Source organism: Dendrobates tinctorius, unplaced genomic scaffold (genome assembly GCF_039654945.1).
Source record: "Dendrobates tinctorius isolate UK_male_01 unplaced genomic scaffold, ASM3965494v1 ptg000083l, whole genome shotgun sequence".
Taxonomy (NCBI): domain Eukaryota; kingdom Metazoa; phylum Chordata; class Amphibia; order Anura; family Dendrobatidae; genus Dendrobates; species Dendrobates tinctorius.
This window is the reverse complement of record NW_027361751.1, coordinates 30,778,780-30,796,406: the sequence shown is the minus strand read 5'-3', so window position 1 is coordinate 30,796,406 and position 17,627 is coordinate 30,778,780. Positions and strand designations below refer to the sequence as shown.

Below are 17,627 nucleotides of genomic sequence, written 5' to 3'. Positions count from 1 at the left end.
GTTTTATAATCTGTTCAGTATGTTTTCTGTTTTTATTTTTCCTAAATTTTCCTAAGTGGTTTTCTGCTAGGAAATGAGGGATCCGAGCCGCCCATTGCAGCTTCTGTGAAGTAGCCAGAATGGCAGCAGATGCTGACGTGACCTAGTATTTGTGCCTGTGTTATTATGCAGAGCGGTGTGAGCACATTGAAGTAATGTATGTTTTCTTGGCACAGCTGGGCCATACAGTGGATTGGGTGAAATCATCCATCGAGAGAGCATTCCAATGCACACATTTGCCAAGTATCTCTTCACCTCCCTCCTACCTCACGATGCTGAACTGGCATACAAGATTGCACTGCGAGCAATGAGGTGAGTCCCTATCTCCAAGTCAATAACCCCATGTGCAGGGTCAATAAATTATCCACCATGAAGCCCATAGTGTGGAGACAGGACCCGAGCGCCCCACGTCCTCATGGATAACTATAATGAGACTGCAAAAAATTACAGGCGAAGACATGCAGCAGCACTATGGTAGCAGTGTGAATGCTGCCCAATGCTGGTGCTTCAATTGGAAGATAAGGTGGTGCTGGTGACAGGAGCGAGGCTGTGCCAACCTCTGAGTATAGGGCCAGATTATCAAACTTTCCTTTCATGAAGTTTGGATACATTTACCCCTCAGGGACCAGACACTGAAAGTAATAGGAATAGTAAGGCAAAGTCTGCATGTTCACGATTCTCTGTAGGGTTGCGATGCCGACTCCAAAACCAAAATCTGCAGCAATGTACAGTATACGTCATTGGGGTTTTCAAAATCTGCTCGTTTTTGTGCAGATTTTCATTGCAGATGTTGCCCATTTCAATGCTTTGGGTGAAATCTGCAGTCAAATCTGCACCTCACACATGTGGACTTGTGAAAAAATTTGTAGTGGAACTTTTCTGCAACATGTGAACTTTAGCTTAAATGTAACCTGGAGCATCAGCATTCCTATAAGGGATTCTTCAGCCCATCTCATTTCCACACTTGATATTGAAAGAAGTTGCTGCTTGCAGACTGGACACATGACGAGAGAACCGTCCGACGCCTGCCATGTTTTTGATGCACATGTCTTGTTAGGAGATGGGCACGATTCCTGATGGTTTCCTTTGAAAATTTTCATTTCAGTGCGGAGGCGCATCCCTCAAGGTGCGATGCTGAAATAAGATATTTAAACTTTTTGTATTCTTAATAAATATATATATATATATATATATATATATTCAGAATATGAAAATATTATTTTTTCTTTATATGTAGAAAATGTGCATCAAAGTTTAAAAAAGTGTCCAAAAATAAAGATAGCCTATAAATGTGTGTTTAATACGGCATTGAATACATTCCCATTTGTTATGAAATAAGTGATTACTGGGCTTCAGTTTAATTATTGATCTCTTTGTTTTGCATGCAGGTTGCTTGTGTTGGAATCCACAGCTCCCACTGTAGACATGTCCCGGCCACACCACATCGCCTCAGTTGTTCCTAACCGTTATCCCCGTTGGTTCACCCTGAGTCATATTGAGTCACAGCAGTGTGAGCTGGCATCTACAATGCTGACCGCAGCCAAAGGTACGTCCTACTGCCAAGTGTGTTACCAGCGTGGTGAGAGCTGGTGCTTGAGCTCTAGTGTTCTTCACATCTCTCCATAATCTAAGGTGTTTGCATAAAAATAAGTTTCCTGTTGAAACCACAAAGCCATTTATTGTAAATTCTAGTGACATTGTTTAGTCATGAGCGAACGTGCTCGGATAAGGTGTTATTCGGCGCGCCTTCGCCGTGCTCAAAGAATATGTTCAAGTCCCTCACGCCTGCTTGTCTCGCCACTGTTCGACAACCACAACACATACAGGGATTGCCTGTTACGCAATCCCTGCATGTATTGCGCCTGACGAACAGCGCGAGACATGCAGCCGCAGGGACTCGGGAACATAATATTCGAGCATGCCGAAGACACTCGGTTAGCACCCGAGCATGCTCAGAAAACGTCTAATCCGAGCACGTTCGCTCATCACTAGCATTGTTGCTATGGGTCTGCTCCGTCGTTACCTGTGAGGCATTTTGCATAAATGTTCCCTGGTCTGCAGCATGCATATATGATGTGAATGCATTCCGATGGCTGCGATTACACCCAACCAGCATGTGCAGAACTGTGGGGGATACAAAGGTTTTCATTTAACACATGAGGCCCATAATTTAGAGGAAACAATTGTCTCCAATTTCTACAGGAAATTAATTCTCTGTTGCCCTTTTAAAAGGATTGCATAATATAAAAAGTTATGGACTATGCTAAAACAAATACCCGCAGGCTTTAGGCTATGTTCACACGTGGCTCCCTTGACAGTAAATAAGCTGCAGAAAAAAGCAAGTTTTGCTTGTTTTTTTTGCTGCATTTTTGTGATGCTATATTTGTCTCTTGTGCATGCTGATGAAGTTTAGTGAGAAAAAAAATCATAGAATCGTAGAGTTGGAAGGGACCTCCTGGGCCATCTGGTCCAACCCCCTGCTCAAAGCAGGATTCGCTAAATCATCCCAGTCAGATGTCTGTCCAGCCTCTGTTTGAAGACTTCCATTGAAGGAGAACTCACCACTTCTCGTGGCAGCTTGTTCCACTCATTGATCACTCTAAAGGCCCTTTTACATTTAGCGATGCACCAGCGATCCGACCAGCGATCCCACCCGGTCAGGATCGCTGGTGCATCGCTAAATGATCGCTAGTGAGCTTTCATACAGAAAGACCTCACAGCGATGCAGCAGTGACGCAGCGCACGATACTTACCATTCACACACAGCGATCCAGACGTCCTCCCGCCCGCCTCCACGCGTCGCTGGACGTCACAGCAGGAAGTCTCAGCAGGAAGCGCCCGACGAGAAATGGAGCCGGACATTCTCGCGCGATCAGCGATGGACAGCGGGGGAGCCGGTCGCTGGTAAGTATCACACATAGCGATATCGCTAGCAATATCGCTATAACGTCACAAAACCAGTGACGTTTTAGCGATATTGCTAGCGATATCGCTTAGTGTAAAACCCCCTTAACTGTCAAAAAGTTTTTTCTAATATCTAATCTGTGTCTCCTCCCATTCAGTTTCATCCCATTGCTTCTAGTCTTTCCTTGTGCAAATGAGAATAAAGTTGATCCTTCTACAATGTGACAGCCCTTTAGATATTTGTAGACAGCTATTAAGTCTCCTCTCAGTCTTCTCTTTTGCAAACTAAACATTCCCAAATCCTGCAACCTTTCCTCATAAGACAGGGTTTGGAGACCGGTCACCATTCTGGTCGCTCTTTTCTGAACTTGCTCCAGTTTGTTGATGTCTTTTTTAAAATGTGGTGCCCAAAACTGGACACAATATTCCAGATGAGGTCTGACCAAAGAGGAGTAGAGGGAAATAATGACTTCACGTGATCTAGACTGTATGCTTCTGTTAATACATCCTAGAATTGCATTTGCCTTTTTTGCTGCTGCATCACACTGTTGACTCATATTCAGTCTGTGATCTATTAGTATACCCAAGTCTTTTTCACATGTGCTGTTGCTTAGGCCTATTCCTCCCATTCTGTATATGCTTTTTTCATTTTTATTGCCCAGATGTAGTACTTTGCATTTTTCCCTGTTAAAAACCATTCTGTTAGTTGCTGCCCACTTCTCCAGTTTATTTATATCTTTTTGCATCCTCTCTCTCTCTTCTCTAGTATTAGCTACCCTCCTAGCTTTGTGTCATCAGCAAATTTAATCAGTTTACCCGCAATTCCTTCATCTAAATCGTTGATAAAGATGTTGAACAATACAGGGCCCAGGACAGAGCCCTGTGGTACCCCACTTGAGACATTCTTCCAACTGGATGTGCAGCCATTTACGACCACTCTTTGGGTCCGATCACTAAGCCAGTTATGAATCCACCTAACTGTTGCCTTGTCCATTCCATACTTAGTCATTTTTTCAATAAGGATTGTATGAGATACTTTGTCAAATGCTTTGCTGAAGTCAAGATATACTATATCTACAGCATTTCCTTGATCCACCCAATCAGTGATTCCGTCATAGAAGGAAATTAAGTTAGTCTGACATGACTTATTAGTTACAAACCCATGCTGACTCTGTTTAATCACTTCATTCTTATCCAGGTACTTACATACATGTTGTTTAATAATTTGTTCAAAGATCTTTCCTGGTATAGAAGTCAGACTCACCGGCCTATAGTTGCCTGGGTCCACCTTCTTCCCCTTTTTGAAGATAAGAACAACATTTGCTCTTCTCCAGTCTTCTGGGACTTCTCCTGTTCTCCAAGAATTTTCAAAGATTATGGAGAGGGGTTCAAAAATTTCTTCTGCTATCTCCTTCAGTACTACTACTCCTTCACATTCTACTTCATAAGGTTTCGCACAAAAAGCGCAGCAAAACGTTTTCAAAGGTTGAAAGAAGTGACATGTTGCATTCTGCAAGAAACAAGCAAAGCCCAAAATACTGAAGACAAAAAAACAAGCTGTGTGCAGGAGATTTCTTAAATCTCATACACTTTGCTGGCACTGTAAAACGCAGCTGAAAATTTGCATTTAAAAAAACAGCAATAAAATGCAGCAAAAATGCCACGAATTAACATGCCCTATAGCCACCGTTTCTACAGTATCCGGCACTCTATTTACTGTCGAGCATCCGATGACGTGTCGTCTAATGACGTAACCACTGAGACCAGTGACTAGCCTCATCTGCACCACAGCTGAGGTCAGTGCATGGCCACTCTAGAACCAGGTCTGTGCACAACATAAGGTTGAGAATTCTTGACGTGTGACACAACCATACGACACGCGTGACCTCTATGGCCTGAATGTGGATGTAAGTCCCTTTTATAGTGAAAAGGCAGGCTGCTGGTTGGGAAAAGAAAACTTGAGGACCAGGCAGCAAGCGGTGGGGTGACCGGAGAGGAATATTCATTAGTGATGAGCGAGTATACTCGTTGCTCGGGTGTCCTCTGAGTATTTTGGTGTGCTCGGAGATTTAGTTTCTGTCGTCTCAGTTGCATGATTTGCGACTGCTAGACAGCTTGAATACATGTGTGGAATGCCTGTTTGTTAGGGAATTCTCACATGTATTCAGCCTGTCTACAAGTCGCAAATCATGCAGCTGAGACGACGAAAACTAAATCTCCGAGCACGCCAAAATACTCGGAGACCACCCGAGCATGCTCGGGAAAACCCGAGCAACGAGTATACTTGCTCATCACTAGTATATAATGTGTGGTGTTTTTTTTTTTTTTTTTTTCTTTTTTGTTTTTTTATATAAATATACAATCGATTTTCATTTTTTAGAAATTGGTAACGTATAAGGGGTCATCTAGACTTTTTATTATTATTTTTTTTGTGTGAAATGGTCTCCTGAAGTTGTACTTTCGCTGAGAGCGAAGTGTTTGCGTTAAAGCTTCCCCTGATCAGCCATGCTCCAGGTCCATGTGCTTTCTTTACGGGGTTTCTTCCACTGATTCTTGAGTTCTGCCTGGAATAAGTAATTTTGCATGTACCTAGATGCTGATAAAATGCCTTTTCTCCTCTTCCATCTGCAGGTGATGTTAGGAGACTGGAAACAGTGTTAGAATCCATCCAGAAAAATATTCACTCCTCATCGCACATATTTAAACTAGCACAAGATGCATTCAAAATCGCAACGTTAATGGACAGCTTACCAGATATAACGCTGCTGAAAGTATCCTTGGAGCTGGGCCTTCAGGTTGGTAGCATCCATTAGTCGTTTCGAGTGTTACTATGCAGCAGCAATGTTGCTGGGATTTGTAGTTCCGATTCTCCTATTCGTTTTCTACATAGGTTGCACAACCTTTTGCAAAACACCTGAATATTGAGCAGAGGGGTGATGTATAGGTTACGCTCCATATTGATTCCTCATAATGGTTATCTATGGGCCCTCTAATAGTGTTGCCAAACAGCGTGTGAAATCAATTCCTGTATTCCCGAGTGGTAAATGGACAACATTCAACATTTTTTCCTTTTATAAACTGCAAAGCAAAACGAATTTCCCCTGGCACATCCGGCATGTACAGTCAGAAAGGTGCATCAGCTTTTTACCAGTGCTGCAGAAAAAAATGAATGGGACCGATCAAATCCCAAGATTCATTATTTGTGGAAGAGCCCAGCGTCTCGTTTCTGCGGGCCGTTGCAGTGATTAGGATAATTTTCAGCCTGCCTAGGAAATATGTTGCTATAATTGAGCCCTGTGCTAGATTCTGCCTCCTTCCATTGTCAATATGCTAATCGGTCAATTACCAATAGATTAATAATAGGCTTTACTGGTAAGACTTGTCAAAATAGATCCGAAAAAAGCAATGTCCTCACAAAGTGACCTTCCAGGGTCCTAAAAAGAATGATGCCGTGTTCTGTATTAGGCCAGATTCGCATGGAGACCTAGATGTCTGGATCTGCCTCTAATCTCCTGACCCAAAATCTACAGACTTGGCAAATACTTTTAAGGCTATTGAGTTTGGGTCAGGAGAGCCGTGACTGCATGGGATATTGCAGTCCTTGAAAGTCGGATGTGTGAAACCGACCTTTTCCCGTGACGTACACATTTGCAGATTATTTTTCTGGTAGCGGCAAACAAAATGAAAGCTGTGGGGGTTGTTTGTATTGAAGTGATTTTTAATCCCAGAGCACTCCACATCTCAAATTACATAAATACTGGAATAAAATATGGCCTTAAAAGGGTTTTGTAGAAGTGACTCTTGTCATAGGTTGTCCTGCTAATAGGACGCCTGGGGAATCCAATGTCAGGTGGTAAATTCCCCTGCAGCACCTCTGCACTTGCCGCACCTCCCGCACTTGCCGCACTTGCAGCACCTCCACGGGGGAAATCGGTGGTTATTACAATCAATGGCTGTGCACAAACATTTCTGGTCCTCCAGAGTGACCCAATATATTTGAAGCTGCTTTGCATTTTGGCCAATAGTTGTCTCCTTCAACTTTAGGCTGGGTTCACATGTAGTGGAATTCCTGCGGAAGTTACCGTGAGAATTCTGGAATTCCATTCCGCGGGAAAATCACATTTTAAATTCCTGTGATTTTCCCGCGGAAAAACTAGCATCAGTAGTAAAAAGATCTACTGTTAAAAATAATAAAAAATAAATAAAAAATCGGGTTATATTCACCTTCCGATGTCCCGCGCAGCGTCCCCAGGCCTCCGCAATGCTCCGGCAAGTCCCGTTCAAAGTGATGCATTGCGGCAATGACCTTTGACGTCACGGTCTTGCGAGACCGCTACAGCATCGTGAGACGCAATGTCAGCAAAGGTCATCGCAATGCATTACTGGGAACGGAAGCTGCTGCGTGTATCGCTGAAGCCTGGGGACGCTGCGCGAGAAATCGGAAGGTGAATATAACCCGATTTTTTTTCTATTTTTTACAGGGATATGGTACCCAGAGCCCGGAGGACAGTCTCCTCCGCCGGACCGTGGATACCATCCGCAAATGTTCTGCTTACTTTTCGCATGGTGGGCACAGCCACATGTGGGAAGTAAGCGGAACAATGCATTCCTATGTGGGCGGAATTGCCGCAATTCCGCAAAATAATGAGCATGCTGCGTGTTTTTCTGCGATGCGATTCCGCCGCGGGAAAATCCGCAGCATTAGCACAGCATTGCGGAATCCCATAGGATTGCATGGGTTGCTGTTTTTTTGCGTTTTCGCCGCAAAATTGCACATTAAAAACCGCCACAAAAACGCGAAAAAAACACTGTGTGAACACGCCTTACAATTTTCTAAGTGTGTTTTGAAAATCGGCTTGATCTTTTAAAGAACCTGTGGCCAGTTTGTGATTTTTTTTTTTGTTACCCATTGCTCCGCTGTCTGTGTGAGGTTTTTTTTTTTTTTTTTTTTAATCTAGAGATAAGGGCCTTTTTATTGTCCTTTTTCATGGTCTTTACACTTTTCTGCATTATTACCCCTTGAGCACTGCCACATTGGAAAAGACTATAAAAATGACCACCAAATAAAAAGGCCCATATGTCTGGAAATGCACTGTAGATAAAATAAATAAATACAAATTCAGGGAAGGAGCAGGAATAAAAGGGCAAAAACTGGACACTTTTGAACTGGTGGCAGCTCCTCTTTAAAGAAGTCCCTGTGAAAGGAGTACAGTGATATTGTGCATATACTCCTACTAAACTGCCATCTTAATAGCATTGTCATTTTTCTTTATAGGTAATGCGTATGACGTTATCCACTTTAAACTGGCGGCGGCGGGAAATGGTCCGGTGGCTGGTAACATGTGCAACTGAAGTAGGTGAGTACATAGTGCTGCTCAGTTGCATTTGTAGTTTGCATGCACAACTTCACTAGTATCATTGTAACTTATCTCGGAGCGTTATACGGTGTAATTTGTTTAGCTTTGCTCATTGTGTGGAAATTTGCTCCATCTGTGCAGATCTTGGGTCCCCTACACCTTTCCACCAGCCCCTTTTATCCTCAGTAGTTACACAATTGGTTTCCTGGCAGCCATGTTCCTATGGTACAGATGTGATACAGAAATCGCTCTGATCATTTCCATTTATCTAAATGAGCTGACTTTGGCGGCCAGCTTCTTTCAGGTAACTGGGACAATCTGTTTCTGCAACAAATCTTTTGCATGCCATTAAAGCTAAAGCTTAAGAAAATGCTCTTTTTGGAATTCTATTCCCATATTCCTTACCCTCATCCAAATTTTTATATGGAAAAAAAATCATTGAAATTGTGAAACTACTATTGCCATTTGTCATTTGTAGTGGATTCATTACAGCCGCTTTGTTAGGACAGAATAAGGCACATTATTGTGAATATTTAATATGAGTCAGCCATTGAGTCGCTCCAGAAATACAAATGTTGACGCCCTTGGTAATTCTCTCCTCCTCTTGTACACAGGTGTTTATGCACTTGACAGCATCATGCAGAGCTGGTTCACTCTCTTCACGCCAACGGAGGCCACTAGCATCGTAGCCACCACGGTGATGTCCAACAGCACCATCGTCCGATTGCATCTGGACTGCCATCAACAGGAAAAGCTGGCCGGCAGTGCTAGGACGCTTGCGCTCCAGTGTGCCATGAAGGACCCTCAAAACTGTGCCCTGTCAGCACTTACTTTATGTGAAAAGGATCACATAGCTTTTGAGACTGCTTACCAAATTGTTCTGGATGCTGCTGCGACTGGCATGAGCTACACACAACTTTTCACGATAGCGCGGTACATGGAACACCGGGGTTACCCCATGAGGGCATACAAATTGGCTACCTTGGCCATGACGCATCTGAACCTGAGCTACAACCAGGATACACACCCTGCCATTAATGACGTTTTGTGGGCATGTGCGCTCAGCCACTCTCTTGGGAAAAATGAGCTAGCAGCCATAATACCTCTTGTGGTCACTAGTGTCAAATGTGCAACAGTACTTTCGGACATTTTGCGCAGGTGCACTTTGACCACCCCTGGGATGGTGGGACTTCATGGACGGAGGAACTCTGGCAAGCTTATGTCACTGGACAAATCCCCTTTGAGACAGCTCTTGGATGCCACAATTGGGGCCTACATAAACACAACACATTCGCGGCTCACACACATCAGTCCTCGACACTACAGTGAATTTATAGAGTTTCTTAGCAAGGCCCGAGAGACCTTCTTAATGGCTCATGACGGACACATTCAGTTTACACAGTTCATCGACAACCTTAAACAAATCTACAAAGGAAAAAAGAAACTGATGATGCTGGTCCGTGAGCGCTTCGGTTGACAATGTGTGAATGGGGGAGGGGGGAGAAGGTTTGTTTTTACTTGAGCCTGCCTTTTTATCCTTTTTAACTTAAGAAAAAAAAAAAAAGTCAAAACACAAAAAAAAGAGCCACACCGGTATTATCTGTATAGTTAAATTGAGTTTGCAAACTAAATTGTCATGTTGTGAAAGTTTGTGTTTGTTTTTTTATATATTTTTCTTTTCTTTTTTTTTTCTATTTCTTTTTTTAGTATCTGTGTGTGAGAGAGGTTTAAGGTTTGGTTTACACTGAGTATATGTTGTCGAGTGGCAAAAGCCCACATAGCTCTCCTGTGTCTGTATTCGTTCACAGCCTGAAAGGAAAAAAAGAAGAAAAAAACAAAAAAAACGCAAATGGCTTTAAGAGACAGAAAATCTTGAAGAAAAAGAAATACCAAACGAAAAAAAAAAATCCTTAAACCCTTCATCCCCGTGACAAGTACCTCGAAAGGATCCAGCTTTACTCCTCTGTGTACCATTCTTGCATTTCAACATACTTAACCACAGAACCCCCCCACCCCCCAAAAAAAACCTACAATAGTAGTAAGATGTGAAAAATACACGTAAAAAAATAAAAATAATTAAGGCTGACTTTATGTGGCTTTGCAACGCCGTTCATCTAAAAGCATGACACCACAAGCATGTGGAAACTTAGCGACTGTCAACATACATTCTCAGGGATTATCAAGAAATAAAGAATGAGAGCATTTATTGTACTGTATATATATATTATAGTATATGTCTGAATATTGAAAACAAAGTATAACATTAACTAATTTATAAAGATTATTCTATGTAATGCAAAATACTTGAAGCTGCAGTAGCTTGGTTTTAAACAGACTAAACACGGGAGGAGAACATATCCAAGTGAGACATGAGCCTCGCTTCAGTGTTGGCTTTGGTGGTGATCATTACATGCTGGGCATCTATGCAGAGCCACCTTGATTCACTGCATGGCTGGGCTGATACTGGTTGGAAAATACATTTTTTTTATTTTTATTTTTTTAAATTATTTTTATTTTACTTTTTTCTTTTAGGAATATTTTACAATACTATATGCATACCTGGCCTCTTAATTAGAGAAAGTGACATCCTTTATTAGCCAGAGCTGCAAGCCTTATCATTAATACTATAATATGCCACAAGAAAAAGGGGATTTGGGGCCGTAGAACGATCTTCCAAGAGACACTTTAACAAACGGGGGGAAAAAAAAAATGCATCCAAAAATAGATGTTCATCCATATGACGCCTTGGCAGCAAGCTAACAATAAGCTAACCTATATACATGTCTGCATAGGTGTTTTGACTTTGTGCAGGACAGAAAGTTGCATAGGTATGACTGTTCAAACGTGTTCAATTTCCGTATTTTTTATTATTATTTTTATTTTATTTTTTTTTTTTGCCTCTAGATTTAATCAAACAAGAATAAAAAAAAAAACAGCCTTCTATCTTGCCTTGTCTTAATGCTTTAAAATAACCAAACTGGAGATCTAACTACCAAACTGTTCATTATAATTAAATACCAACTTATCGGTTCCGATATTGTGTCCTTTTTTTTTTTTTTCTTTTTTTTTCTTTTAGCTGAATGGTTCTGTATCCTTTTTGCTTACTAAAGCATTTATTTTAATATTATTTTTTTTTTTTATTTTATATTTTTGGTGCAAAAGTTGTCTAGTGTCTCTCCTTCCCTTCATTAGAGAACATGCTTTAGGTATGTTTGTAAGTATTTTTTGTTTAGAAGAAAAAGAGAACTTTCATGCTCTTTAATTTTATTTATTATACTAGGTAAAAAGGTTGTACTTCATCACCCCATGTAAACATGCTCATGAAGTTGAAAGTAATTAAGATTTGATACACTGATATCAATTTATTTATGTAACTAAATCACTGTTTTATAAACTTGTTAATGATCAACAATTTTTTTTTTGTTCTGATTAAAATTAGTTTTTTGAAAGTTGATTCTGTTTCCTTTTTGGTTAAATGGGATTATTGACTGCACTATTAATGGCATGTGAGCAATATTTAGATTTGCCTCCAAGACATGGTGGCTTCGTAAAGAAGCGCTCCTCCTCCTCCCATCAAAGTTTGCATCCTCTTAAAAAATTGCAAGCATCATATTATATAGCACTGTGTACTTACAATTGCTCATTTTGACTTTCTACCCAAATATTTCTTTTCTCTGCGCTATAAAGAAGCAGGAAGTCTCTTTTTCCCCTGTATAATTCATTCCCCTCTTCACCTCCAGACTCAGATGCTCCTTCCTCCTCCTGCCTGAGACTTTTGCAGTAACTGATGACTCATGCAGGGAAAATTGACCTCCTGTTTCTAGATAGAGCTTCAGCTACTTAGTTTTCAATCATATGATGTCATAGACCTAATGGAAAAGAGAGGAATTATCTGCATAGAAAGGCAAAATGAGCAATTGTAAGTACACAGTGCTGTATAATATGATGATTGCAATATATTAAGAGAATAAAAACCATGATGGGAGGAGGAGCAGTGATTCTTTGGTTTCTTTGAGGCATTACTGACAACACTGGTTCTTTTCTAACTTTAGCTTTTTTTTTTTTTCCATAATCTGTTCATTTGATTTATTTTCCATGATCTGTTCATTTTAGGATATTCATGCATCAGCATTACAAGGGTACGAGTTGGCTCAAAAAAGGGTCGGCAGATATCGTTTTCCCCTTTTTAAGGATGTGACACTTATTTAATTTTTTATTATTGTTTCCGGTCTACACAGTTATATGGCAACAAGTTGTAATTCTGAATGACACCATCTGTTTTGCCATATAGCATATTGAAAAACGGGCAAAAAAAATTCCAAGGTGAAATGAAATACAATTCTACCATTGTTTTGCCATTTTTTGGGTTTGTTTTTAAGGCATTTATAATGCTGTAAAAATTACTGGGCAATATGATTTTTCGGGAAAGTGCGATTTCAGCAATGCCAAGCTTACATTGTATGTGTGTTTTTTGTTTTGCTTAAAAATTCCAGAACTTCATGCCGAGCTGGAGTTTTTATTTACAACCTTTTCAAGGTACTTTTATGTTTTTTTTTTTTTTTTTTTTATTACTTTGGATTGCTGTTTTTTTCTTTTAATAATGAGACATTACATGTCTCACACTGGTAAGACCCCCTTCCATTTATAATTAGCTCTGGAGGCAGATTTTCAGGGAGATCTATGTCCAGCCCATAGATCTTAGCAGATCATTTACATATGAAGAAAAACATGGATTTCTCTAAATTAAGACTTTGCATCACAAATATCAAAGTGTCATTTTATTCCGCTTCCTATGACCTGCAGGCCCCTATAGATGGTTTAGGAGGGTTGATCCTACTGACAAATGCCCTTTAAGGGGTTTTCTACAATTCATAACAAAAAAAGCCTTCCTCAAAAAATGGCACCGCATAATTTTTCTGTATCTGGTTGACTTGTGTGGCTTATGTGAGATTACTACAGATTTAGTTTGTTATTCCTAGGCCACGTTCCTTCATGTCATTAAGGCTGGTTTCACATTTGCGTTTTTTAGCGCTGGAAAAAAACGCACACCTGCGCATGCGTTTTTTCCCCTATATTTAACATGGGTGCGCATACCTGCGCGCTGGTAAGCGCATGTATGCAATTTTCATGCGCTGCGTTTTTTTGGGGTGTGCGTTGGGATTTTCCAGACGCAGCATGTTGCATTTTTTGGCCCTACAAAAGAGCGCATGCGCACATATGCGCACGTTTTGCGCTAAAAATGGCCATTATAGCCTATGGATGCGCATATGTGCGCACTGGCATGCTCATGTATGCGTTTTTTTGCATATGCGTTTTTTTTTTTAAACCATGGAATTTAGGGGTTTGGGTTAGAGTTAGGGTTAGTTAAGGGGGTTTAGGGTTAGGGTTATGGTCAGGGTCAGGGTTGGGGTTTGGGTCAGGGTTAGGGTTAAGTATGGTTTTGTTAAGGATTAGGGTCATGGTTAGGGTCAGGATTAGGGTTAAGTATGGTTTTGTTAGGGTCAGGGTTAGGGTCAGGGTTAGGGTCAGGATTAGGGTTAAGTATGGTTTTGTTAAGGATTAGGGTCAGGGTTAGGGTCAGGATTAGGGTTAAGTATGGTTTTGTTAAGGGTTAGGGTCAGGGTCAGGGTTAGGGTTAAGTATGGTTTTGTTAAGGATTAGGGTCAGGGTTAGGGTCAGGATTAGGGTTAAGTATGGTTTTGTTAGGGTTAGGGTCAGGATTAGGGTTAAGTATGGTTTGGTTAAGGGTCAGGGTTAGGGTTAGGGTTAAGTATGGTTTTGTTAAGGGTTAGGGTCAGGGTTAGGGTTAGGGTTAGTTAGGGTTTGGGTTAGGGTTAAGTATGATTTGGTTAAGGGTTAGGGTCAGGGTTAGGGTTAGTAAAGTCATGGTTTGGGTAGTGTGAGGGGCCACCTAAAAATGTTGGAAAAAAACGCAAACGCGCTAAAAACGCATACAAACGCATAAAAACGCTGCGTTTTTTTCATGCATGCTCATAAAAATGCTTGAAAAAAACGCAGCAGTTGTATGCTTATGTATGCGTTTTTTCAATGCGTTTTTTTGCGGGAAAAACGCGCTGCAAAAAAAAGCAAGTGTGAAACTAGCCTAATGCTGCGTTTTTCAGTGCAGAGACCTCTACATACGAAATAGTACCCACTTATCTTGTACTTTTATAGATACTCATGCCCACTATATTTAAAAACTGCCGTGTTTTTTGTTTTGTTTTTTCTTGAATTTTGTTTTGGTGTTTTGTTTTGTTTTTTGTTTGTTTTTTTACCACTATAAGGAACGAGCCAATTTTGGAACACCCAAGGCCCATTTTTTTCATTTTTTTATTTTTTTTGCAAATCTCATGTGTCTGTTTGTGTGGTAATAACTCTGGAATGCTTTTACATATTCCAGTGATTCTGACATTTTTTTTTTTTCTTCCATGGCAGATTGTAGTTTGTTTGTGGTGAATTCAAATCAATGTTTTAGATTTATGAAGAGGTCTGAAAAATGGTTAATTTTTCTAAATTTGTTAAACTTCAAATGCTTATACCCTTAAACCAGATCATCGTGCTACATTTTTCATGTCTACTTTTACGTCATCGTTTTTCAAATTTCTTTTCATTTTGTTAGGATGTTAAAAGTATGAAATACTATAACTAAATTTATCATTTTTTTTCCAAGAAAATTTGAAAATCCAATTTATTTATTTTTTTTTCACAGACCTTTTCAGTTTTTAACAAATATAAGCCACAGGTCTTGTCTATTTACTATTTGAGCTGGAATAGATAGTGGACACCATGTCACATTTGCAGAGCCTTCGAAGTACCAAATCACAAACAATCACCCACAACGGACTCCATTTTGAAACAAAACTCTTCAATAAATTCAACTGTGTTCAGCATTTTCAACTCGTAGGATCTTGACAGGATTTTAGTACATTTGGATGTGAGAATGAATTTTTTTTTTCCAGAAAAACATTTTTCTAATAAATTTGCTTTTCACAAGGGGTAATAGGAGAAAATGGACCAAAAAATATGTATTTATGGTAAAAAGCAAATGTTTGGTTACACAGCAGGGCCTAGAATGGAAGGAGTGCTATTTGACTTTTGGCGTGCAGTTTTGTCTGGAAGAGTTTGCAGATGCCATGTCACATTAGCAGAGCCCCTGACATGTGAAAATGGCAGAAACCCCCTCACAATTGAACTCATTTTGGAAATGTCACCACACTAGGAATTCATCTAAGAGTGTAACCAGCATCTTGAGGCCACAGGTGCTCACAGAATTTTAGAACATTAGACTTGAAAATAAAAAAAAATAAGTAATTTTCCATTAGACGCATTTAAGACCAGCAAGTCAGGGCTGGAAAAGTAGTAAAAAAATAATTAAAATATATTATAATACTAGATGGAGGCCTGATGCTATTGCATTGGGAGGGTGGTAATGTCACGATGGGGGGCAGGCTTTGCTGCGTTGAGAATCTCTCCCCCATGTGCTCACCCACCTATCCACTCTCCCCATGTGGTGACTTCTGTCTGTGCTCTCTTCTTTGACCTTTCTACCCCATGTGCTATCCCCCTTGTCTCCTTCCTGTGCGGTGTTCTCCCCTCATGTGCTGTCACGTTTGAGCTGTCTCCCCCCTGTGCTTTGTCTCTCTCATCCCTATGCCTGATCGTGTACAGAACATAGCACAGCTCCTGGGCAGGGGAGGAAGCAAAAGACAATACTGACATTACAGCAGGAGATCGCAGAGGATACATTTTGTAAGGTAAAATATTGTTTACAGTCAGTGAAATATTCTACCTCACAAAATGAATCCTCTGTGATCCCCTGCTGTAATGTCAGTATTGTCTTTTGCTTCCTCCCCTGCCCGGGAGATGTGGTATGCTCTGTACACAGTCAGACACAGACAATTTTTAAAATGAACTTTCGTTCGTGGGAAAACCCCTTTAATGTGACCGGTATCTGCCTGTAGACATGTCGTGCATGTGCCACCGGGATCAGCCGAATGATTCACTGCGCCTACGTGGAATTCGCGCAGGCGCATTGTAACGGTGTTCCGCTGGTGGTACCACGCACTAGGTTGGTACCAGCGGTATTTTCCATATTGAGACGCCCATCACTTGGGTGTCCCAATATGGCGGTCGGTGAACTTCCTCTGCTTGGAATTCTGGGATACGGTGACATCTGGACAGAACAGGAAATGAAAACATTACAAGGCAATTATATAAATAGATAAAATATTTATGTAAAAACAAAAATATCCAAAGTTCACATATTGGGCAAATCTGGAACGACCCGACCTATAAAACTGTTCCACTAGTTAACCCTTTCAGTGAACACTAAAATAAAAAACAAAAACAATGCTTTTTCATCATATCGTGGAGTAAAACGCGAGCAAAAAGTAATATATAACTAAAAATGGTACCGCTGAAAATGTCATCTTGTCACACAAAAAACAAGCTGCCATATGTCTCCATCAGCAGAAAAATAAAAAAAGTTATACCTCTCTGAATACAGCGATGCAAAAATAATTCTTTTTTTTTCTATTAAATAGTTTTTGTGTCAAACATAAAAAAATGATATAAATGTGGTATCACTGTAATCGTACTGACCCGAAAAATAAAGTTGTCTTATCAATTTTACCATTCGGTGAACGGCATAAAAGAAAAAAATCCTGAATTGCTGGTTTTTGTTCATTCTGCCTCTCTAAAATTGAAATAGAAAGCAATCATAAAATGTCATGTGCCCGAAAATGGTATCAAGAAAAACAAAAACAACTTCTTCAGTTAAAAACAAGCCCTCACACGACTGTCGGTAGAAATATAGAAAAATGCTAGCTCTCAAAATATGGGGAAGCAAAATCTTTGTTTTGCAAAGGAAAAGCGTCTTTTAGTGTGTGACAGCAGCCAAACATAACACAAAACTATATAAATCTGGTATCGCTGTAATCGCACCGACTCGAAGAATAAAGTATTCTAATCACTTATACCGCACGAGGAACGACTTAAAAATAAATAAAACCAGTTCTTCACCTGCTGTTGATTTGTTCATTCTGCCTAACAGAAATCGCAGCATGGCTCGGCTCACATTTATCCTGCACTCTACGCTGAGTGCTTACACTGGGGTTTCCATGTAAATCTCTGAAATACTTGATTAAGATGGAACCCCGGTGGAAGATTCCCTATAATGAAGCAGATGGAGGCACTGTGGACTCTCCCATGATCCAGCGGAGTGCGATTTTTTTTTTTTAAGCGTGCATAAAAGCGCAGTCCGCCACAGTTTTGTACACCTATGAAAAGAACACTCCTGAACAGAGGCCAGGTGGAGTCCAGAGTAAC

General features: G+C 40.5%; 1 protein-coding gene across 1 annotated transcript in view; it reads left to right on the top strand.

The window, feature by feature from the left end:
• Positions 1-11,754, top strand: part of ZSWIM6 (zinc finger SWIM-type containing 6) — a 115,166-nt gene extending 103,412 nt beyond the window's left edge. The window contains exons 10-14 of the mRNA XM_073584273.1: positions 216-351; positions 1,428-1,585; positions 5,575-5,738; positions 8,219-8,300; positions 8,915-11,754. Coding sequence (XP_073440374.1) covers positions 216-351; positions 1,428-1,585; positions 5,575-5,738; positions 8,219-8,300; positions 8,915-9,777 — 1,403 coding nt within the window. The 3' untranslated portion in view covers positions 9,778-11,754. The remainder of the gene's footprint in view (positions 1-215; positions 352-1,427; positions 1,586-5,574; positions 5,739-8,218; positions 8,301-8,914) is intronic.
• Positions 11,755-17,627: the final 5,873 nt, after the last annotated feature.